General features: G+C 46.9%; 1 protein-coding gene across 1 annotated transcript in view; it reads left to right on the top strand.

The window, feature by feature from the left end:
• PSMD12 (proteasome 26S subunit, non-ATPase 12) overlaps positions 1-25755 on the top strand; it is a 181876-nt gene that overhangs the window by 34728 nt on the left and 121393 nt on the right. Inside the window, exon 3 of the mRNA XM_085617265.1 lies at positions 10320-10448. Within this exon, the coding sequence (XP_085473391.1) occupies positions 10320-10448 (129 nt within the window). The remainder of the gene's footprint in view (positions 1-10319; positions 10449-25755) is intronic.

Consider the following 25755-nt stretch of genomic DNA (forward strand, 5'->3'; position numbering starts at 1 on the left):
TTGCTCCATTATGGGTGTTTTCTGTGTGTGAAAAATGGTGCACTTGGTATTCTTGCCTTGGTTCAGTCCTTTACTTGGTTATAGGTTTTGAAAATTCCTGTAATATGATCTTCCATAGTAATTGAAGATTATGATAAGTGTGCATGCTATGCAGAATCTCTCTACAATGCCAGTACGTGTACGTTCAGAACCTGGCAGTATGGTGTTTTGGTAGAAAAAAATGCACGTTTTAAATATTTGTAAAGCTGGAATTTGAGGGGAAATGCATGCTGAGATCTAAAGGCTTATTGGTGATCTTGATTCCTTTATAATAGAGGACAATGAAAAATTTCCTAGCTAACGTAACCAAAAGTTTCAGTTCTATTAAGGACTCGGAGGCGAGGATTATGACTTCTATTCTTCACTTTATTACTCAGCAGCCAATATTAAAAAGACTACATTTCCCATCATACCCAGGGAAACTATAGTCAACAAAAAACTGATCTTCAATGCCCTTAGTCCACTAATCAGGGTCCTCCAGCACCCATGTAGTCCTCTCTCACTGGCCTTTACTCCTCTTTCTGAGCGTGAAGTAAGCCGCTCAAAACTCCTTAGGCGTCCTGTTTATTGGAGTCCGACCCTACGGAGGCAAAAGGACCCATCAATTCACAAAGGAAAACCGTTGTCAGCAACAACATTTTATGACAGACAATTAAAATTGCAACCGGGACATCTCAAGAACAGCAAATAACTGCACATAACCACAGGATGAAAGATCATTATTACCACATGAAATTTCCAAGTCCACCCAGCAACACAGAATAACCCTCCAAACTGCACTACTTACTGGCATACGGGCCGGGCAGCCTGGAATGGTCTGTAGGGTGGGATAATCCTTGCCTCCGAGTCCTTAATAGAATTGAAACTTTCCGTTACGTTAGCTAGGAAATGTTTCATTCTGTGTCAGGACTGGAAGCGAGAATTATGCAAGTTCAAAGCTTGCACACCACGAGGTGAGTCATATCCAGCACAGGCTTGAGATGAAACCTTTTGAAGGTAGAGTCCGAAGACCAATCAGCCGCATTGAGGATATCCTCTAAGCGGGCGCCCAAGCCAAATGCTTTTGGAGTCATGGCCCCTCTGACAGAGAGGGCTCCAAAATTCCGAAGGCTAATACCAGCCTCCTGCATGACCCACCGGACCCATCTAGCGATGGTCGGGGAAGAGACCGCCCTGAAAGGCTTACGGAGAGATATGAGAAGCTGACGTTCTCCTGGGGGGGGCAGAACTCCTCGCTCATTTCCTCGTAGGCTTTCAAACAGCGAACTACGCAGAGCTTCGGAGAGTCCGGAAACTCTGGATAAGAAACCGTTCTGGTATGACATTTCGTCTGCCGGTGGATGGTGAAAGTCACCCCAGAAGGAGTGAAAATCCTAGAGGAGACTTCCAGAGCCCAAACGTCTGAGACCTGTCTTCAAGGGACCAAACACAGTAACATGCCCAACTTGGCGGACAGCTCTTTCCTGGACAGGAACCTGTTCGGTTGCCATGACGGGAATAAATTCAAAACGTGATTGACATCCCACAGAGCAGAGTATCTGGGTTCCGGCGGTAGGGATAACTGAACCCCTCTGAGAAGTATGCAGATCAAAGGGTGCTCGCCCACGGAGGATCTGTCAATGAAGACGCGGCCTACCGAAATCACAGAGCGAAAGGTATTGATGGAACGATGAGCCATGCCAGTGGAAGCCAAGTGCGCCAGGAAATTCAAAATGTGCACTACATCCGTGTCCACGGGATTGAAACCCCTTTGCAGACACCAACGGGACCATCTGCCCCAAGCTGATCTATAGCGCTTGATGGTGCTGTCAGCCCAGGCTTTGGACATGAGGTCTTCAGCCGTCGCCGAAAGGCCCGGGATTTTACACCGTCGCCGGTAATCCTCCACGCAACTAGCCGCAGCGAGTGGAGCAAGGCAAGAGGATGGCGATCGCCGTCGGGATTGAATAGAAGCGTATTAAACAGGGGGGAGTAGGATTGGAGAATCCCAGGAAAGTTCCAGAAGAACCGGAAACCAAACCTGAGATCGCCACAAAGGAGAGGGGACTACCAGCTCTGCACTCTGGCGTCGGACTTGGGCAGTCACTCTGGTCAACATCACGACTCTGGTCAACATCACGAAGGGCAGGAAAGCTTAGCCCACCTCCGGAGCCCAATCCTGGAGAAAAGCGTCCGTGGACACCGCCAGAGGTTCCGGTCTCCAACAGACAAAACGTGGCAACTGATGGTCCAACCGGGAGGCAAAAAGATCGATCGAGAAAGGCCCCCAGAGATCGTTCAGCTGTAGGAACACTCCTGAATCCAACATCCAAAGACTGGAATCCACTGGTTGATGTACCGGACCGCTGAGACATTGTCCATCTTCAGGAGGACGGATGTCTGAATGCGGTCTTTGGTCCAACAGCGAACCGCGAAGGAACCCGCTAGAAGTTCCAAACAGTTGATATGCAAACCGCGTTTGGCTTGTGACCACAACCCTCCGGTAGAGAACTCGCCGCACCTGGAACCCCAGCCTTGATTTCTGGCATCGTACTCTATAAGTCTGGAGCGGAGCTGAAAATGGCGCGTCCGTTCCAAGCTTCCATGTGGTGAAGCCACCACCGCACCTCTTCCTTGGCCTCCCTTTCCGACGCTGCAAGGCTCGATAATGCAAAGGTTCCGGGAAGATTGCCTGGATGGAGGCCGAGAGCAACCCCACTACGCAAACCATATCTCTGAGAGAAATCCGAGCTCTGGACAGGGTGCGACGTAACTAGTGCCTGATCTTTGTAACCTTTCGAAGAGGAAGACTCAGTGTGGAGGCACGCGAGTCTATTACGAAGCCTAGAAATGTCAAAGTTTGAGAAGGAACTAGCAGGGACTTGGAGTCGTTGATGACCAACCCCAGGTTCTGGTGTAGATTTACTGTCATCTGATGCTGTTGAAGAAGACGGTGAGGACAAGTTTCCATAATCAGGATGTCGTCGAGGTAGACCCTCTTTCTAACGCCTCGAGCTCTCAGCCATTACACCACTGGATGAAGGACCTTAGTAAAGCACCAAGGGGCGGAGGAGAGACCGAACGGGAGGGCTGTAAACTCGAAAACCTGATCCCGCCACACGAACTGTAGGAATCGACGATTGGGAGGATACACTGGGATCACCAGATCGGCGTCCTTCAAGTCGAGACAGACCATCCAGTCGTTTTGACTGAGTACATTTCTGAGAAGATGGATGCCCTTCATCTTGAAGTGGTGGTACACCAGCCACTCGTTAAAGCTGCTTAAGGTGATAACCGGGTACTTGCCCCCGTCTATTTTGTCGACGAGAAAGATATTGCTCAAGAAACCCAGAGGGTGAAGTTCTGACGGAACTATGGCCTCTTTGGCGAGAAGAGAAGAAACCTCTGTGTCTACGAGCAGAGTCTTGTTGAGCGAACTGCAGAGGGAGTGGCCTGATGCGCTGCGAAGGAACACCCAGGTATTCTATGTGAAAACCCTGACTGGTTTGAAGGACCTATTGATCCCCCGTGACCGAAGTCCAGGCCTGGAAAAAATTCCACAGCTGCCCCCCTATTTTTAGATTGGAAGAAGGGAGTAGACTCACCGTTGGAAGAGGAAGCAGCTGCTCTGAAGCCTCGACCTTTGCCTCTTCTGCCTCTTCTCGGGTAAAAGTTACCGAAACAGGACTGATCCTGGTACTGTCCTTTTGCGGAGCCTTGCCCACGAGGCTGGTTGCTGGTGCCTCGGCCGGACGAACTGCACCTGCCTCGACCGGCCCCCCTGAAAACCCGGGGAAGACTTTCCGGATGGTAGTTTGAGCCCTATCGAGAGAAGTGAAGGTATTCTCAAACTTCCCAAGTTCCTTCATGAATGGTTCCCCAAACCACCCACCCTGGGCCACCGCACCTGCTTCGGAGTCCGCGAGGTCTCCCAGTTTGGGGTCGACTTTTATCAGGAGAGAGCGCCAGCGCTCTGTTGAAATCGCGCAGTTGGCGTTACCCAGGAACGCAATCGCTCTCTGGGCCCAACCTTACAGGGACTCTGGGGAGACGAGGGATCCTGAAGACTTTGCTTCCTCTGCCATGTCTAAAATCAGTGGGTCAAGAACATCCAAAAGCTTGTCCTGGCAAGCCCGCCAGGACCTATCAATACCCTTTTTTGGGTCTCGCATAAACTTTTGCAGAAAAGTCACCATGCGGTTGTCTATTTCTGGAGGGCTGGGGGCATTCTGTTCTCAGGCAGTTACGAGCGTCCTTATCCAGGGGCTTCCTGATCCGTTGTGCCACATATTCTGCCACCTTGTCCGCTGGGGCACAGTCTGAGGAACTGGGGTGCATGTTTTCATCCGGATCAAAGCTGTCAAACGTCGGGCGTTGGGGCAGCATAAGATGGGATGGAGGGCCCAGCGACTGGGACAGCTGCACCCGAAGGAGGGGGAAGAACAGGGGGAGGCCCCTGTGGCAAGTCTAGCTGCGTAGCAAGAAAAGCTTGTTTAAGCTTGTCAAAAGCGTCACGTGGGCGTTTGGCCGGTGGAGGAAAAGTCACAGGAACAACCACGGGCGGGGGAGTAGGAGCCGCCAGGGTGTTCTCAAATCGCGCCAGTGCTTGATCAATGTGCTGTGTGAGCCGGTCTTCTAAGGGAGCCGTTGCTTCCCCCACAGCCCGATACATAGAGGTGTCTACCGCCTCATAAAAGTCTTCCTCCCATTGGAGGTTGGTCAGGGCATCTTCCTCTCCTTAGGCATCGTCATCATATTTGTACTCCATGACCCCAGCTGGGAAAGGTGGAATTCTTTTGTACTCCATGACCCCAGCTGGGAAAGGTGGAATTCTTTTGAAGGTCTGGGTGTCCGACTGAAGAGGAGGGCAAAGCTCCAGTTAAGGAAGGGCTGGGTGTCAGCCGTGTATTAGGGCTAGAAAACTCGCAATTCAGTAAAGAAAAGGGGGGGTAGAACCCCGGGCATCAAAGTCTGGTGAAAAATCAAATACACTCTGCAAGACTGGCCTGGGATTAGGTGCCCAATAGCACTAAACGTGCGCAGCAATACAGGCCCAGAAGGGCGTGAGGAAATAAGGAAAGTACAGGACTCCACCAAATGCCTAATGGAGCGTGTCGGTTACAGCGAGGGACCGATGGAAATGAAACGCACTTGGAAGGCGGCCCGCTTGCGTAATCCCCTCAGGCCAGAAAGTCCCCAACTACGGCGCGACACACAGACCCTTCAGGGTTTAAAATGCGTGCGCCGTCCAACTCCCGCCGCACCCCCTGACGGGCGGAGGAGTACGGGACACACCAGATGAGCCACGTAGGAGTGGAAGCTCCTGTGGCTCAAACTACACATCTGTCGGGCATTCGCCCATAGAAACACCAAAGACGACTAGGGCGCAGCCGCGTCGTGCACACGCAAGGCTAGCAGGCCGTACGGCCGAGGATAACACGCACCCTCTTGAAATGCGTAAGGAAACAAATCAACAGGCAAATAAGGCGTACATAACGGAACGCGCAATACAAGTACAAAGACCCAAATCAGCATGTAGATAATACACACATAGCGGAATGCATGCAGCGCTTAAGCGCGATATGAAACTTTCAGAATAATGCAATACAGGTACAAATACACTGAGAGGAATGAGAAAAGCACTTAACTCGGCTGCTGAACAGGAAAGAAAGAGGAGGAAGGGCCAGTGAGAGAGGACTACATGGGTGCTGGAGGACCCCGATTGGTGGACTGAGGACATTGGTTGTTTTTTGTTGACTACAGTTTTCCTGGGTTTGATGGGAAATGTAGTCTGTTTAATATTGGCAGCTGAGTAATAAAGTGAAGAATAGGAGGCATCATCCTCGCCTCCAGTCCTGACATAGAATTATTTCTGTGGCTATCATTCATAGCTCATGTTGATGCATTTTATATTCAGATTTCTATGATGTTATCACTTCTGCTGTCTGAGTTTTGAGTGTGCAAATTTAGTCTTAATGCAAATTAAGGGGTAACATTGTTTTTGCATGAGCCCAATAGGTGTCAAGCTCTGCTGTCTTTGACATGTGATTATGACAATTTCGTTTTCCACCCTGTCCCTTCCAAGAAGATTATCATTAATAAATTGAAAATAATAATCTCAGATTCCAGTATGTGTAAGTCAGACTGCATGTACACTGCATTTCATGGTGGGTATTTACTCCACAGCACTTTTAATGTCCCCTTTGGATGTTCTTTTTATATGTAACTCCAGATTTGACTTTAGTAGCAGCAAATTGCAGCTTTATGTATGAATTGGAGCATGTTATGAGAAATTACTTTGCACAATTCCACGAGGTACATAAATATAGCTGGGCAGTCACTGGTAACGTAGACATATTCTGCCTTCTTTTGTGGTTTAGTTGCCTCTCTTGCCAGGCTTGTCAAGTACTTTTCTTGCAGGGTTTGGATTGAATTGGAAATCCACCATCTGCATATAGTTAGATTTGGTAATTTTTAAATAGCATTGTATCCAGATACAGCTCATTCTGAATGAGACTGGTAAATTTGTTTATAGAATGCAGGCTGCGATGGAGGAAACTCCATTGAGAGTATTCCAATTTTAAACAAATAGTATGGATATCTGTTTAACTTCATCCCAATAGTGTTGATTATATAATAGCAGTTAAAATAAAAACATTAGGGTGAGGGAATCCTTGCTTTGCTTGCCTATTATCTCTAGACATTGGAGAAGTTACTGTCTGTAATTGTATGCTTTATTGGTAAGTCCAGATGTATTCCCAATTGCTTAAAACTATTTTGGATCACTCCCTGATAAAACCTTCACTCGATTCATGTGCACATATCGGCACTTGCTTTTAATACTTTAATAGCTTTATGCTTAGTCTTCAAAAAAAGCACCTACCATTCAGATACATGTCTTTATAAAGTCAACCCAATCTCTGGGAGACTGGCTGTCTGAGTTTGGAACAGGAAATCGCCCTAAAACTGCACTAATAGATGTTCCAACCTCTATTTTGGATTTCACTAGTGAGGGTAATGTGATACGCACCTTTATTTATCTGTAGCAATTGATACTGAATTGGACTGGACTGTAGAAACATTTTTTGACCTGTGCCTCGGATGGGCTGCTATAGAAACAAGACCTGTAAAATGCTGCACAACGCCAGGGCTGGCCTCTACTACCCATGTTACTCTATTTCTGAAATACTTATATTAACTACTAGCTAAAGCCAAAGTAAAGTTCAGCAATGATCCATAAAACATTGTACTGGTAGACCCCGAATTACATGACCGCTTAAGTAGCATCTTATCGTCCTTGAGCACTGTGGCCTGGCACAAAAATTCCAATGGCCATTCCCAGAGTCGAAAGGGCTAATGCTGGTTGCTAAGTAAGGAATCTGACTGTGACATTCCAGAGCAGCACAAAGTCTATATGAATTTATACCATTTAGATGCATGCGAAAAATGTAACATTTCAGATGTGGTTTTTTTGCAAGTGCATGAATGCCCTCCAGAGTGTGAAGCTCAATGTAAAAGAACATATGATGAAATACGTTTCCAGGAAGTGGTTATAAACTTTATAAAGACTGCTGCGATTCATGTCATTAATTGGTCTGGCGGGCATGCCACAATGTAATAAATCCACCATGATTGTTTTTTTGTTGCTTTTTTTTTTAAGGGTTGATAGTCCCATACAGCAATTGTTTGCTCCCTATTTTAATATTAACATATTCACAGGGCTGAAAAAAATGAATTATTTAAATAAATTGATAAAATGTGTATTACGTTCAAAACTAGTGGCGCAGATACAGATTTTTTTCCTTCAGTGTTCCAGAAATGGTCATGTTTGCCTATCTATAGCGTATTGTTTTCACGCTCTTCTATCCTGCTGGAATATTAACTTGTATCTGCATTTGCTAATCATGTATACCAATTATTTCGAAATTACTGTTCTAACTTTGTCTGTCAGTCTGAGTATGATAAACTGTACTGGACTCTTTTGCCAGACAACTTTTTTTTCAAAACTTTCTCTCGCAATACAACAAAGCTAGCAGTGCCTCAAATGCCATTGTTTGACCATCATCTGCTGTGCAACCCCAAGCTCCCAAAACAGCATAGTTATGATTGGAGGTGTTTTTAAGATTACTGCTTTTTGTCATTTACATAGTTTGGGAATGTGGTTTCAATTGCATTCAAAGAGTGGCAGTTATCTGCAGAATGTGTGTTTATCTCTTGCCACGTAAATTGTCACAAGCCATCACTTTCACACAAATGTTAGGAAAGCATGCAATTTGACAATCCTGTGTAGTTTTCTATAGAGCAACACAAAGATTGAGAGTAGAATTTTCACAAATTGCGTGTGAGTGGTACAGTACATGAAGGGTGTGTGTGTGTGTGTGTGTGTGTATATATTAAATGCATATACTATGTGTATCGGTGAAAGTCACAATACATGGCATACTGTGGGTTACGTTTTGAGAGATCAGGCCTGCATTCTGGGTGGGGGACACTGAAGAGGGCAGAGCCAGGTTTCCCCTGCACATTTCAAAGAATGCTCATTGATTCATAGAGTGCTCACAGGGAAAGGGACCAGGCACATCTCTGGAAAAAGATGGGGCTTATAAGGTTTTATAAAGATTAGGGCTGAGGCCTTGGGCTAACCATTTAAAACACATATCACTGTGGCTGACATCCATGTTTGAACTCTAGTCACTCCCATGGGGTGTGTTGTAGGGCTTTCAGCTTTGGATTAGGTCCTGCTGTGCCAGACAGAGGAGTGGGCACTGTAAAAGGAATCAGACATCCAAATTAGCAAGAAGCGCGACTTGATCGGGAACCTTGCCGAACTGTCATGAGATTCACTCCTCTTTCTCCCCCCCCCCCCTCCCTAACCCCTCCCCACCACCACCTCCAAATACACCTACATCAGGACACAGGGGCCACCATCGGGAACTTTGTACAATCTTCTCTGTATCAAGAGCCTTAATTAATCTGGTTGTAGCCAATGCGCTACTAGGGTGACTACACCTTCAGGGTGCTTACACCACGTGCACTGAAGAGCGGGCTTCACCTCGCCTCCCCCACCTGAGGGGTAGGATTGACAGAGTGGGCCCCCCCCACCCCCCCCCCAATTTGTCTTCCCGCAAAAAAGGGGTTAGACCAGAAGAGAGGTTGTTCTGATAACAGGAGAGTCTGGGGTGTCGCGTTTCAAAGGCGGCAAGGCCTTTTGAAGCTCCCCACCACAGACTGCTCTTCCTGTCTTGTGTGAGGTGCGAACACCTCTGCCCAGGAAAGGCTTGGTTTCTGGGTCCTAAAACTTGTCTCGTGGTGGCAGGCTGGTATTAACCAGTCAGGAACCCACCAGCGGTTGGTTTGGTTCAGGGGTACCCTCTAGAAGTGACCGCTGAGTGCATGTAATAATAAACCTGATGCTGGAATCCGTGCAGGCTTATTATTCTGAGATATTTGATATCAAACACCACAGGATTTAGTAAAGATATCCAAGAATGGCCATAGATATTATAGGAACCTGTCTGCTCATGCAAGTAAGTCCTCACTTGAGGTATAGTGCACACGGCATTAAGGGTTACTTACCTAGGCCTCATGCAGTGCTGGGCAGGCATGGCACACAGGTATGTGTGCCATGTCGACCCTTCAGTTTTAGCTGCACCACAACACGCTAACTGCAATGGAAGTGGTGTATGTTTATGGTGAGAGGTCCCCGATGGTGGCATAATACATGCTGCAGCCCTCTGGGCCTTTCCTTGGCTACCATGCCCTTGGTAGCATAGGTACCCCTTACAAGGGAATTGCAGGTAGGCCAGAGTTGTGCCAATTGTGAAAACAATTGTACAGGTTAAGGAAAGAACACAGGCCCTGGTAACTGGATTGGCAGGGACCCTGGGCACACTCAAATTGCATTAGGTATCTCGGCAAAAAGGAAGGGGGCAACCAAGCAGAAAGGGCATATTCCCACAAGCAAACAAGCAAGATTAAATTGAATACAGATCATGAAAAGGGTGTGTAGCTGAATTCTTTTCATTTTTAGTGGAACTACAGACTGTTAGACTAGCACGTAGGACTTCTAGATCTGTGGAAGACCAAGGAATGTGCAGCTTACCAGGATCTGGATTCCAGTTTGGTAAAACAGTATTTGTCAGGTTATGTTAAAATGAAATAAATGTGTGTGTGTGTGTGTGTGTATATATAATATATATATATATATATGTGTGTGTGTGTGTATGTATTTAGAAAAAATGGTGGACTTACTGCTCAGCAAATTTGTTCTTTTAATTGTAACAATTTTTATACCTTTACAGGCATCAGATATGATTTCTACGTCTCGTATTTTGGTTGCTGTGGTGAAAATGTGTTACGAAGCTAAGGATTGGGACCTTCTTAATGAAAACATTATCATTTTGTCGAAAAGGCGAAGTCAGCTGAAACAAGTGAGCTTAAGACACTTTCATATCTTTAAAAAGTTCTTATTGTCATGGCCTTGCTCTAGTACAGTTTCAGTTTGTTACGGTGATAGAATTTTTGTTTTCTTCTGATTTTACTTATGTACTATAGTGGTAGCATCTAAGTTCCGGCCAACACTGTTCTGTTTCTTGGAGTTGGGTTTGTAGTTTCTCTGATCCCTCAAATAAAGCGACTATTTTCCATTTCGCTGACTGCAATAGTTAGAGCATGTGTTTATACTTATGTTTTTTGCATTTTACAAGGTCTTTTGTGCAAGTTTATCAATGAATTGTGGGGATTGGCTATGGTATAAGATAATGCAGCTTTTGAACGTAACCAGAACTACCTAGTACCTCAAATTAGAAAGACTTTACCTAAAAATAAAGGTGCCTGACTTCCAGATTCAGTGGGAGCAATGTACTGTTATGACTGCCCTGAATCCATAGTCAATCATGCAGTGTATGTTCTAAGAGAAAAAACAGACACTGGCTATCTCCAGTCGGACTTTCCACTCAACTAGTTGCCTTGTCTCCTTGAGCAGTAGTGGATAAGTTGAAAAAGAGGTTATTAATACATTTATAATTAGATAGACTTCTTGAACACTTGCTATAACAAATGATATTCACCCAGATTCTCTTAATGCCCCACAGTCTGTGTGATATTGTTGGAACACTAAGATTCCTGGTAATGAAACATAAACCTTATCTATGAAATGAATACTACTTGGGTTTTCCATAAACCTCACTCTTCTAATTTCAGACTTCTACCTCAAGTGTACGACAAGATGTTCTCTTGTTCTGTTATAGGTTTAAGGTTGTTTCTTAAACTGAAAATATTAGCAAACGTTCACCAGGATTATATAGTTTGCTTTGGTACTAATGAATCCCTTTCCTTAGAGCATGCCACTAGCTTTCGCACCAACATATGCATCATGAAATAAAGCCTTGAAAGTGTTTGAGGATCCATATTCCAAGTGTGCAACATATAGAATTATCAGGGTTCTGATTGACTTCATAGACACCACAGGCGTACTTTTTTTGATCTATCTGATGTAACTCCAACACCTGTGAAAAACCTCTTCATTCTTCACTGTTACCCACCATTACCTAAGCATGCCTTTTCATTTTTTATTTTTTTTAGCAAACCCCATGTTTGAAAGATCCAGACTGCTTTCATCTGAGTCATACTTGGTAATCAGCTAAAGGGATTTTCGGACAGATGTACACATCATGTTGAGGTCTTAATCACTCTGATTCAGATTTTGCCACTGCAAATGTGTTTTTTTTGTCCAATATCTTAACCCTGATTTAGTGGTTAATATCTTTTTTTACTCCTAAAATGAGTTTAGAACTGGATCACTAGTTAGAAGGGGTGTTTTTAAGGTGCCCAAGAGAACAGTTAATGCAATTTACAACCAGCTCTGATAATATGAAAAGACAAGCGTGACCAAGGCGGACCGCACTGAAAGCGGACCACGCTGAAAATAAAGATACACAATACCATCACAAAACACATGCCGGCAGGGGGAGGAGAGGCTGTCAGGCCGGGGGCACCCACCTTCCTGCGCAGCCGCAGCTGGCCGGTAAGGGTGGGGTCAGGCTCCTTCACACTCACGCACACATGCCAGCACGGGGTGTCAGGCCGATCATGTGCACATGCCAGCAGGGGGTGTCAGGCTTGTCCACACTCACTCACACATGCCAGCAGGGGGGGTGTCAGGCTCGTTCCAACTCACTCACACATGCCAGCAGGGGTGTGCCAGGCTCGTTCACACTCACACATGCCAGCAGGGGGTGTCCGGCCGATCACTCTCACATGCCAGGAGGGGGTGGGGAGGGTGTCTGCCGGGGGCACCCACCTTCCTGCGCAGCCTCAGCTGACCGGTAAGGATCGCCAGCAGGAGCATCTTGAGCAGCAGTGTGTTCTCTATCCTCGTGGCCGTGCGAGGGCTGCTCTCTGCCGAGGGTCACCGAGCAGTGCGTGGCTGCGCTGGGAAGAGGCACTAGGTAGTCAAAGGGGGGAGGAAGGTGACTCAAAGGGCAGGGAGTAAGACAAAAGGGGGTCGAAGAGGAGGCAGGGAGAGGAGGGGAGAGAGCTGCGAGGGAGGAAGAGAGGGGGCCTCAACGGGCGGGAGGACCTGAGCGTGGGCTGAAACGCCGGAGGGAGGGAAAGCGAAAGCACGCCATGCGCGCGTTGAGGGATACGCATGCACTGGCTGAGGGCGGCTGGTGCGTGTGTGTTTGTTGGCGCAGGGGGCGTAGAACTCGGCGAAGCAGGCGCTGCAGGAGTTCAGCAGGTGAGAGCAGGCCGAGTCGGAGTACAAGATGACCAGCGGGTCTTCCCGGGAGTACATGCCGGCCCAGCGACTGCGAAATATTCGTTGTTGCTTTGAATTGCGCTTTCATTAGTGGTTTGCCTACCAGGCACTTGGACCAGGGGCTCATGCCGATATGTTTAGCTGCCCGGGGACTGCCCCAGGGTAGCCAGCGATGGGGGTGGCTGGCCCGCTTTGGATTACACTCGGGCAAGACTGCCCGCGAGTTCTCTCCTCGCTTCCCCCTTCAGCCAGACCGGGTTTCCTGACAGCCGGGATCACAGATCCTTTATCCTGTCCCTAGGGGGGGTGATAGCGCGACGGCCTAGGGGTGCAAGGCACACTACACGCGTTGTGTAGAGCAACACAACATAATGGCTAGAGCGTGGGACTTTGAAGCTGGGGAATCCAGTTCGAGTCTCGGCACCGACCCTCAAACATCCGGTGATTCTGGGCAAATCGCCTAGCTCCCAGCGCTAAAAAGGAATGGGCCCGCTTGTTTACGCTTGAATGAAGAAGGCAGTATAGGGCGCCCTGAGCACTAACCCTCCCGTTCGCTATTAGCGGATGTAGCGCGGCATGTAGTATGACGGAGCGCGCATAAGGCTCGAACCTGATAATATGTACACATTGAAATGGCGCAAGGGGCGCGAGCACTGGAGTTCGAGGGCTAGGTAATTACCGCAGCATGTGGGTACCAAGGTACAGGTGCCGCAGGTCCATCGTACCTCTCTGGTGTGGTTCTTGTATTTTTACCGCTGCGCCATAGCCATAGTTCAGGAATTGAGAGGGGCCCGAGTCTTTTATGAGCGCGTTCACAAAGAAACTACTGCCTCGAGCCTAATTAACACGGCACCAAGCACCAGCTGTACACGTTACATGCAAGCGCCAAAAGCCCTGCGGATGCCCAAATGCTGCGTTTTTAACGAGTGAATGTTCACGAAAGTGAAACTGCATGCTGACTTGCGAGGGAAGGGGGACAGGAGATGTGCACGCCGCGTGGCTGTAAGCGCGTACACCAACTCAAATCCGCCAAGAGCCTGCGCGTGCCCATCTCCTGTCCCACTTCCGAGGCAAGTCAGCAACAATAGATCTCGCTGGCGACAGCGCTTCGCGCTGCGTTCGCCAGGCGAGACCTAATGAGGCAGCGGGCTCCTGACATCTAGGGCAGGTGAAGGAACCGTTGGGGAAATACTTCTGGAGTTTTTCAGGAGTGAGATATGCCCGATGCAGGATATGCAATTGTATGTTTTTGAAGCGGTAGTTGCGGGATACCTTCTTGGTGTACGCTAGTGCTTTGTCCCATTCCCTAGCATGTAAAGGCCTGCGAAAGTCTGTTTCCCATTGTTCCCTGAGGGATGAGAGTGTGGGCTGCTTGAGGGATCGGGTGGCTTTATATATCCAGGTAACTAGGTGTCGCCCAGGGCCCATTTGTAGGATTGCGTGGAGGACCGGGTGTGTAGGGGGTTCTTCATCAATTGTGCGCCAATGTTTACGGCAGTCACTTAAGAGCTGCCTGTGCAGCAAGAACTGTCCCCTAGGGAGCTCAAAGTCCTTCACGAGTTCCTCAAATGTCTGCAGTTGTCCGTCAAAATAGAGCGCCCCAACGACCGCCAGGGCATGTTCTGTCCATATGTGCAGCATTCTCTCCGTGTAATGTGTGCAACCTTTGGGAAGCCCTACCAATGGCAGGAGAGGGGAGTACGGAGGCGCCGCTCAATGCATTCTGTGAATGCGTGCGTGACAGGCTTTCGCCGTCATCAGCTGGAGTGGATTGGTCGGGGGGGTGGTGCAGCTCCTGGTAGTAGTATGCGATGGATGGTGGGAGTTTGAAGCTGTCCAGCCGTGGTGACTTGTTCCCTCTGCGCCCGGCCCACCGTCCAACGGGACACCCATTGTAATTGGGCGGCCAGGAAGTAAGCCTCCAAGGATGGCGCAGCTTGCCCTCCTTGGTCGAGAGGTAGCTGCAATTTTGCCAGGGCGATACGCCTGCGGCCAGAGCCCCAGATAAGGGTCCCTAGCAGGGCATCTGGTTCGCTGAACAACGAGCGGGGGGGGGGGGGATCCACTGGGAGGTTGGAGAAGAGATATAGGAGTCTTGGGACTAGGATCATTTTGGCGATCGCTATCTTGCCCGTGACTGCTAGCAAGAGATCTTTTCAGAAGTGTATGGATGATCTGGTGCCCGCCATCAGCTTTCGACAGTTACCTTCGTAGATGTCCTGCGGTGTATGATACAGTCGAACTCCCAGGTACCATACTGCCTGGGGGCTGCATGAAATGTCCACGTTACCTAGCCTCAGCTGGCACTGGGGCATTGCCTGTACCAAGGGGTAGACGGTGGACTTGGACCAGTTTACTCTGAGTCCAGCCATTTCTTCAAAGTCTTGTAAAATGCGTAGTATAGAGGTGAGGTCTGCTGCAATATCCCGGATATATACGAGGACGTCATTGGCGTATAGTGACACCGAATGGGTGTAATGGGCAATAGGGATTCCACACTCCTCACCCGTGGCACGGAGGGAGGCTGCCAAGGGCTCCATGACCATGGCAAAAAGTAGGAGGGAAAGCGGGCAGCCCTGCCAGGTGCCGCGACGGACCGAAAAGGGGGCGGAGATGAGGGGGCCTATTCTCACTCTGGAGGTGGGCGTGGAGTATATGAGCCTAGTATATGCCTGGACGCGAGGTCCTATTCCCATTTGTTGCAAGACCCGAAATAAGTATGCCCATGAGAGAGTGTCCAAGGCTTCTTCCAGATCCAGGACCAGACACGCCGCACGAGGGAAACTGTCACGGATCTGGTCCTGTACATGGAACAGCAGCCGGATATTGTGGGAAGTGTTTCTGCCCGGCACAAATCCATTTTGATCCGGATGGATCAACTGCGGAAGGAGTAACACTTGTGTAAGTTATATCATTTTTGCAAGCACCACCATCTTAATAAGTGAGCTAGTTGGGCCTAGTTGGAGCAGTGAAAACTTAGGCGGAATCACTGGCTTAGGCACTGCTTATATGGAGTCACGCACTCCATTCTGGATGTTGGCAACTCCTTCAGTTTGCTGTGGTTCCACCAATAGCTGATGAGTGCTGCTGAGAAAATCTGTATCCTATCTGTTCAATGTATTTTGTTCTTTTAAGTCGGCATGTTTACCAAGCAAGGAATTCTAATCCCTTCACTCTTCCACTACCCCCTACCCTCCCAGATACTTCAGAAGGATTTTGAGAATGCAGCGCACCTTTCATTAGAACTTTAGAGTTCAGTCACAGATCTTATTTAAACATACATGAGACTTATTAGTTCCATCAGAACCCTGCTGAGATTCTGTGTGTGATTTATATCATTACGTTTGCCTGAAGGGCCACTACCTGTTTCTATGGTCCGCAGGTTAGAAACATTTGACAGTAGTCATAAGTAAAGTAAATCAGTTTTTGCATTTGTGACGTACTTGGTTACTCCTGTTTTCATAGGAGTACCAATTTCTGTCACTTGTATTTTTTAATGTATTTCTTTTTTTTTTTTTTAAAGTCTGGCTTGACCGTGCAGCTGTCTGCAGTGCTTATTTTTACCACATACTTAAAAACATATTAAAGTGTGCCTTTTCTCCTCCTTAAGGAGTATCTGATTTTTAGGTCTCGGCTGGAGAAAGCAGCGCACATGCGCTGCTCTCGGCATCTGAGAGCTTCTTGGAATCAATTCAGATTCCAAAGCTCCCGGAGGCGGAGTTGAAGCCCCGCCCATCTTTTTTTTTATTGGCCAGCATCATCTTTAATGCAAACCGCTGGCTTTTGATTGCAAACGAGGCTTTTTAGTTCCTCCTTGTTGCCGCCTTGTCACCTTTTGGCCACGCCCACCGGGATTTGATCTTTTACCGTCGGCGTGACACTCTCTCCCTCATTAGATGGTACGTACTTTGTTATTCACATTCGGCTTGCCCGCGACACACTCTGACCACACCAAAGCAAATTCAGCCTTCGTCTTTCAGAGACTCGGAACAAGGAGCCAATTTGATTAAACGTGCAAGGCTTCTTTGGTGAGCAGTCAGAGCACTAACCTCTTTTATCAAGCGCTATATAAAAGCGTTGGTGTTATTACATGTCCAAGAAAATAAACACTCCGATATTTTCATTGAGGTGTTTGGGTAATTTAACATTTATATCCCTGCCGGCGTCACATCAGTGAACTTGCGGCCCACACTCCCTCTCGGTATTCCCCTACCTACACTGCTTATGTCTATTAATCACCTGGGGTGGGGGCAAGAGTGTGGGTGTGTCGGCTCTCGGACATTGGCAGTGAGAGCTGGCTCGTAGGAGCCTGCTTTGCTTTGGGGGCATTCTTAGCTCGAGGCCGCGGTGGTGATCTCGGGGCATTGCCAATGCTTGTTTTTTAACTGCTTTTGAGAGCCGCGTCTGGGTGCTTAGCTTTACCTGCTGTGACACCAGGCACCCGAAGCGCGCACAACGCTCTCTACAGCAATAGCTAATGGTGCGCAATAAGGGCGGTTAGATGTTTTGTGACGTGGACGTCTTCAGTCTCTTCCTCCCATTAGCACAGGAGCCGGTGTTCTACCTCCATGGGGCGCTACGACCGCTGCCTTACCCCGGTAACCACAGCCTCTGGCTGGCAAAGCCCCTGCGGTTCTTCCATGGTCGGGAACTTCTGGAAGAGTTCAAACTAGTGTGTAGCATCGAGGATGGTGTTATGTGCTTCAGAAAGAAGGCGGGGCGTTATTCTGTTAGTGTGTGTGTGTACTTGTGGGTGTGTACTTGTGGGTGTTATGCTCCTTTCAGTAAGGTGCGGGTTGTATGTTCTGTTTTGGGAGTGGGTCTCATCTCCTCTGGGTAGGGTGAGTCGATGTTTGTGCTCGTTAAGTTATGGGACTTTTGTGCTGCTTGGTGTGAGGTTAAATAATGCTTTAAAAATGTGTTGTGCTTCTTTGGGATTATATGCTTTGTTTTAGGCTAGAAGTGCGCCCAAGTGCTCCTTCGAAGCAGTGTCTGCTCTTGTGTGGGGGTTATATTAAGCTCTACGAGCAGTGGGGTTTTCGGTTCATTTTTTTGGGGGATAGGTACTTCATATTTCATTGGTGCGTGTTGAGTGGGTTCTGCATGTGCGTGTAATTGAGTCCTTTTTCTTTTGGGGCGGAAATTTCAGAGCTTGGTAGGGTAACAAATGCTGCGTTCTGATTGACGAAAGCTTAGTGGTGTTTGGAGTACGGAGTTATCTTGTGTGGGATTTAATGTGTGTTCTCTTAGATGTGGTGGTTCTAGGGAGTGGAAGTGGTAAGTCGTTTGTTTTTTACTTTTTTGTGGAGGGCGTTTTCATGAGGGTGGAGGAGTTGCGAGTGACCGTTTTGGTTGTGAGTGACCGTTTTGGCCAGATTATAATTTAAGAGAGAATTTCTGAGTTGTGTAAAATTCCATATGGTGTATTACCACGTGCGATAAATACTGTGTGCTCGCAGTTTTCCCCCCTCCCAGATTTCTTCAGGTAACCATAAAGGCAAACACAGATTCCACATTGTTTCAGTTTCCCTGACAAACTCTGAGTATGGAGATGTATAGATCACATTCAGTATTCAACCCGCCCTCGCCCTCCCCTCCCTCCCCCCCGGGTAATGGTGTATATACTGAGTGTGATAAATAACACTGTTTATTTGAAGCAACATGTGCCACTTGTCTGCTCTTCCGTAAAATGGATTTATTTTTACTTTTTAAGTGATTCATGGTCGGCAGAATCACAGTAAAGCAGTATTGCTGTGAACTGACCAAAATACAGTAAACGGACGGGTTTTGTAATTTCAGAACACAATTCAGTATAAACTGCATTTAATACATACATTATGCCATTTAAGCGTCGTTAACCTATACATCTACATTTAAGAATTCACTCAGCTGCCAAGGAGCCCCATGTCATGACTCCCTAAGTAATTACTGGCTTTATGGACCTAGTATTCTGGAATTTGAACATTTGTATTTTTGTGTAGCAAATATTTTATTGAGTTTTATAGAAAACCACAGTACACAAACAAATGCCAATAAAGAATTCTTTATCTACCTACCTACAGGTCTCATTCTCTTCCGGGTGATGGTCGGAAAATATTGAACAATGCTTCTAGAATCATTCGTAATAAGCATTGTCCAAACAACTCTTGATTATGTTAATACAAGTTCAGTACAGAAATACATAAGCAAAAATGAAGATTATCTTTCACATAAAGATAAGGTGCCAATGCCATTCCTACTGGAATGTCAAAGGATAAGTAATAAGCTAATAAGAACAAGGTAACAAAGCCATTCTTATAACTTTAAATTTGCTCCCCTGAATCTGGGGCGTAGGTCTCAAGTATTGAATATGTTGTGGTGATTACTATCATCTGGGAATGTCATTGTGCTACAAATACATGTAAGCGAAGCTACGTTGCAGTAATGTGTGCTAAATGTATTGCATAGCCAAATACTTAAAAGGCCCCAAAGGCGAGACAGATTGCATTGCAAATGCTTGTTAACTTATTTTTTATTGGTTGTTTGGTGAGCAATCTACAATTATTTTACATGTCAGACATACCCTGAGTAATCCCACATCAAACGTTTTATCTTACTCTCGCATTTCATACAGAAAAAAATCATCTTTATGTTTTTTCACTACAACATCCATTTTTAGCGAGAGCCCTTTTGTATGGGGTTCTGAAAGCTGCTCACACAAAAAAGCCAGCACGCAATTGGGCAAAGGCGGGCGCATGTCCTGCCTTTGCTCCGCCCATTCCCGTCGGTGGCCAGCATGCGCAGCAGCGCGCGTTCGCTTCGCTGTCGCGCTCCCTAGCCCCTGCTCCTCTGTGGTGCGCGCGCACCACTGTTTTTATTTTCTTCTTGATACATTTTGGCACCAAAGGGGCTTTTCGGTCCATTTTTAGGTCTCGCCTGCCTGGGCTGCGCACATGCGCAGTCTCGCTGGCGAGATTGAATGTTTGGAGTTATTTTGTGTAAAGGGCATTAAGCCCCGCCCCTCTTTTCCATTGGCTGGCGTCACCGTTTATGCTAAACGGTGGCCAGTCATTTGAAAAGAGGTGTTTGTGACGTTTTCGTCCAGCTTTCTGAGCCGTCTCATTTGGACGGGCTCGTCTGCCTTCCTTCTGCCGTGAAAGCTTTCTTATCTTTATGGGGCCATGTGTTTCAAACACATGGCGTCATAAAGACGAGAACGCTTTCGCGACGGACGAAAGTGAAAGCGGAGCGTGCTTGTTGTAGTGGGAATCCCAGGTTTGTCTGCTGGCTGCTCTCCAGCCCGAGCTCTGCTTAGATTAACGCTGGAGTTTGTCCTTCTATGGAATAAATCCCCCCACGGTACGGAAATAACTGGTTTAGTGTGACGTGCTCAGGGCCTGGCAGAAGATTACAAATTGGTGGGGGGGGGATGTCTCACGGGTCCCTTCATTCCCTCCCGATGCTTTTCAGCGCGAGGTTATTTCTGCCATTTCAAAGGCTCCCATCCATGGTTTCTACAGCGGTGCAGCAAATGTAATGATTAATAGGAGAGCGAGTGGTGTCGGGGGGGTGGGGAGAGGGGGGCAATTGGGATGTGCGAGGCAAACCGTGCTAGATTCACAGTGCATTAGAATTAGGGGTGTGTGAAATTATGCAGAATTTTAGGAAAATATCCTGCAATTGCGAGGACTCGTTTTTCCGAGGGGGAAAAAAAAGTGTGCTAGAAACACAAATCGCGTGAACGACTACCACTTGCATTCTGGCCATTGATGTTGCTCCTGCGCTATAATTGTGCTGCCTGCGTGGCGAAATTGTGCACTATGTCATAATTTCCCGTAGCAAGTGTACAAGATTTCTGAAATTACGTGAATTACACCTGCGTAATAGACATCTGACCAGGAACTAATTCGACCGAGCGGCTGACCACTTCTCTTGTGTACATAGTGCCCTGTGGCCTGGAGGGGGCATGGCATCTTTCTGATTTCCACATCTGTCCAGTAGCCGGCTGAGCTTGTTGTCCTATAGCTTTCTCTGAAGTGTCAAAGGATTGTCTGAATTCTTCCAAATGAAACCCCCCACCACCCAAAAAAAGTGCAGGGGCTCAGAGGTTTGCTTCGGGGCTTTCTGCTGCACTCCTCAGTTGCATTAGTCTGTGTTCTTCATGCCTCTTCCATTTAACTAGTTTTGCTGTCTGCTTATCTCACTCCTGTAGGTTATTTTTCATTACAGCTTTCTTCTGTTATCGTTGTTTTCATATCTTTCTCCCTCTTTCTTCCTTTGTATTTTTTTTCTGTTGAACAAAGCCTGATGGTAAACAAGCATTGGCAAAGCCTGTAGGTCTCGGCAGTGCGATATCAATTGGCTATGCGTGGCTGAAAGTAAAAAAGAAAGCAGTATGAAGTGATCAACTGTGGCCGTGTTATACCGTTTTGTTTGTTCACTTTCAACCATGCTGCATAGCAGGCGCGACCTGTAGGTTTTGACAATGCTTTTTTATATGTATGTCGTAACAAGGCTCACGTGTACAGTTTCCCCGCCTTCCTAGTTGTCATGTACTGTAGCATTGATAATGTATCGCTAACCGAGCTTGTTATTAATAAAACTCGCAGATGGGGTTTTGTTGACTTTGCCCAGCCTTCCCTTTGCAGCAGTTTATGGCTCCTGAATGGCGCCTTTTTGCGGAACGGAGCTCGCTTCCTTATCGGGCCTAGTGGTTCCTCCGCGAGGGTCCTTTCATGAGGCACATGTCTGAGGCGACAGCTGGCGAGCGGTGCAGGAAACCAGCCCAGATGCCAGATAAGCAGGCGGCTGCACTTTGTGTCGGGCCGATAAGAGGGGCCGGCGGATGAATACTGCATTTTACATCCTGTATCGGAGATTTACTCGTTGGTGTCTTGGTGCGACAGTGTCACGTTTGAGTGGAAAATATTTTTATTTCAGTACATTTGGGCTTCTTTATTAACCGTGGAGTAGCTGCTTTTTATATAGTTGTCTAAGTTTACATATTTTTTTTACCTTTTAGTTTGACAGTTGTATAGGGCGCATTCAGCTATGGGTATAAACTCTCAGCACAGTCCGATTAGGGTACCTCCAACCCATGGTCTTTAGAGCTCATCTTCTGCAGTTGTATTACATAACAAGCATTGGCAAAGCCTAGAAAACCCATTGACTTCGCCTGTTTTTATTTTTTTTAGCCATAATGAACAGCATTGCAGCTCCTGTGAACAAATCTTCAACAAGCATTTGAAATGCAACAGGTCTCGCATTTATGCGAGTATGAGCTATTGACATTGCAAATGACAATGCCTTTTATTGGTGTTTTTAAAACCTAAATAAAATGCATTGTCATTTGCAATGCCAATAGCTTAAACTCGCGTAAATGCGAGACCTATTGCAATGCAAATGCTTGTTTTAAACCTAGGCTCGGGCGCTTCAAGGTGCTTTGAGGACTATGGTCGTGAAGCTTTGCACTATACGTGTTTATAACAATAATATTTTTTAACAAAATGAGCGGCCTGACCGAGACCACCCCACAACTTTCAGAAAGATGGCGGAATAGAGCGTCGGCGCAGTTAAATTATAATGGCCTTCCTGGAAAACCAGATAAGATTTGTTGCTTTTTGCTGTCAAATGCCAAGCACCTAATCTCTTCAGCACACGTCTCGGGGGCAAGTGCACGAAGAAATGCACGTGACCCGTCTTGTAATCACCAGCAGAGAGCACCTGGCAGGGCCCAACGGTAAGGTGGAGAGCGACCCTCTTTAGAGCTCGTACGTCACATATCACTCGACACACACACACACACACCCTCCTTGAAGACGGGCGCAAGTGCAAACAACACGCGAGACTCTGAATTTGATGCAAAATGGTTGAATGCACTTCAAAATCAAACAGTGAGGGGGAATACAACGGCGGATTAAAGATGCGGACATTTCAGTGAAGCGATGCGCCCTTCCAGGGTATGATAAGCGCCCCTCGAGGCCTATATATAGAGAGCCTGCTGATGGAGGGCAGCTAGCTCCACGCTTCCCCTAAAGTCTGCCACACATTCCAACATGAAAGGCGGCCCCCACTTCAGGTCATTCCACTTCCAATAACACGTCTTTCTAGCAAACAAGGTGCCCTTTTCAGAGGGAAAAACACAATTCCCTTTCCAAGAACAAGATGCTCTAAGCGATATTTCCTTATTGTGCTGTCCGTGCGGTGGGGTGCTCCTGAGCAGTCTATGAAAACGTGCTTAAACCACATATCTGACATTTAGCACCTTCCTTGATCCATCTGCAAGGCAACATTTGGATTTGTTTCATATGCCAAATGCTAAAAAAATAGTCTGTTATCAAAATTTTGCCGGCAAAAATAAGACCCCTATATATGCAGAACCCCATAAAACAACATAGCAATACTATTCCTCTGGATAAAGTACGCGGGGCACTGTATTTTTAATTATTGCGCAATTCTAAAGGAGGGAACACTCTGTATGAACGGTATCTGCACTGTTAAATATTCGGTAGGGCTGCGTTAGATGCTCCAGACCATGCTCCCGTTGTCCCATCACTACACAAATGTATCTTTTATTTTTTCATCACAATGCTGGTAGTTTAAAAAAAAAAAAAATCAAGTGTGTCTCATAATTCTCTAGCAAAATAACACGCAACCTAAGGCACAATTTGCATGTGAGAAAGGAATTAGTACATTCACACTTGCCCACTAAGTTAAAGCAGGAAAAAGACCAAGGGGACTTTGGAAGACTGAGACCCCAGAACCTTTCAAGAACCTTAATATACAAATACTTTATCAGACAAAAAAAATTGATGCGTGGGTCCCTTTAAAAATAACGCCCTTTGCCCGATGTGTGAAAAAACAATCCGTCCCTAGATTCTGGCTACAAAGTAAGGCACGACTTCATAGACTAATTACTCCTTCATTATGGAGAGTCAGGAATGGAAGGCATAACTGCAGTGATGCTAAGGGCCACTAGAGTTGTCCATTAAACAGTTTTGCTGTCAAAAAAATGTATGTCAAGAAAGTTAGCCTAAAAGATAGGAGCGCCAGAGATTATGGGCAGGACTACCATACCCCAGTGCAAAGGAATCCTAGCTTCACTCTCCTCCGCACGCCACTATCAAGCACCTCTTCAAATTAACCACACAAACAGGGGTAATTTATTTTTGCCTCTAGTCAATCCGAGGGAACCACTTCATGAAACAGGATCATCTTTAATGCCACAGAACATTACATAAAACTTACCTGCACTCCTGCGCGGGCTCAAAGGAAAGGCGCACTGGGACAATTTACCTCAATGCTCAGGAGAATAAACTTAATACTGAGTCAGGGAAAACAAAGTTGAGCCATAAACCTACAGGACATGTTAATGTTCCTTTCCTGGAAGTGTCCCAGAACGGCATATAGATCAAAACCTTTATTTCACACAGGCATATACGAGAAAGTCAATGATTCCTCAATGCACCACAACTAAGTGTTTCAAGGAAAGATGCATGGCTTCACAGCCGCACGCACCAGGAATGACAATGAGTGCTAAGTGGATCTGCAGGCTTCAGGTGCATGTGGAGAGTGAATGAAGTAGTGCTTAATTTGAGCCGTGGGGGCCACAAGCACTCACTTTTGGGGACCGGCACTAACCTTTCCGTTGAATTTTACAAGAATAAGAGAAGGAAAAATACACAAAGTAGAAAGACTGAGGGAGAAAGACTTCGAAACAGTCACAAAGGGAGAAAACAGGTACCCGCATGAGGGAGTTAAACCGGCACGGAGTGTCTGAATGTGGCAAAGAGACATGAGGTGGATTTAGGACTATGCAGCCTTGGTATTCGGTATGCCCAGCGGCATCACTAGGGTTGATATCACCCAGTGCGGTAACTCATGGTGTCACCCCCTCACGACTTACCCCATGATGGACCTCCTCCGAGTCCGCCAGTGCCAAATAACGGGATGCATGCCTATAGTTCTCAATTATAATGATAATACCGGCCTACTTACTTTTACACCATTTTTGTAATGGGGGAATGAGCTACAGGTATAACTGTAGGGAATCTTAAATCAGTTGCAAGTTGCCCTGGACTGGTCGCTACCTGTATCAGTTAGAAAGTAGCACATATAAGGCAATGTACTCAATCGTGGCTCAGCAGGTCAATGCAGCTGCTAAAAAGATGTGTGTGCAAACCTGAAATTCGAGTCAGTGAAAGGCGCCAGCACAGCTTTTTCTGCCTCCCAGCACGAAAAAGAGTACCACAGAGTCCAGCAATTGGGAGAGTTATTATTCACACTATATGAGGCGGGTGCCCTGGAAGCATATTTAAAAGCGAAAAGTAATTGGTCACGTCAGCACCCCTCAATCGAATGTATTTGCTTTCTTCCAGTTGAAGAGTTACTCACTTTACGTGACATTGGTTCTCGTTTCATAGGAGTTTTTTTTAGCTTTTGAAGGCGGCCACATCTCTATGATGCTTACAACCCCTGTGTTATTTTAATAATAAGAAAAAGTCTGACTGTTTCAGCTGAACTTCATCGGAATTGTGTTTGCATTGGTTTTCCCTGCTTGAAGAATTGAGCTTTCTGCAATGGATCCTATGCATCGTTTGGGAAATATAGTTGCTACTAAGCACTATAAACAAAAGCTGTTGTTATCTAAGGTTGAAAGGCCGAGTCATTCATGCCGGGATTCAAAGAGTGACCCGCAGATCACCGCACGTGTGAGCGGCGAGCGTTTAAGTCGCCCAGCCAGCTTGCCGCATGCAGTAGCTCCCCTGGCCCTTGTGCCATGCCAGAGTTTGAACGCAGAGTACAAGCGTTGCGCCGCATGTTCAAGTGAGGGCTATTGGCTTTGACAGGGCCCCCTTTCCAAGCTTGCCTGAAAGCCGCTGCTACCCGGGACCCCTGAAATCCCAGCCAGCCCTCACCTCTGCTGTAATTCGCTCTGGTTTGCGGGTTGCCGCGCTACTTCACTTTCCCCGTTTAGGATCTATAAAAAAGTCTTCCCC

Source organism: Triturus cristatus, chromosome 7 (assembly GCF_964204655.1).
Source record: "Triturus cristatus chromosome 7, aTriCri1.1, whole genome shotgun sequence".
In the NCBI taxonomy this organism is placed as follows: domain Eukaryota; kingdom Metazoa; phylum Chordata; class Amphibia; order Caudata; family Salamandridae; genus Triturus; species Triturus cristatus.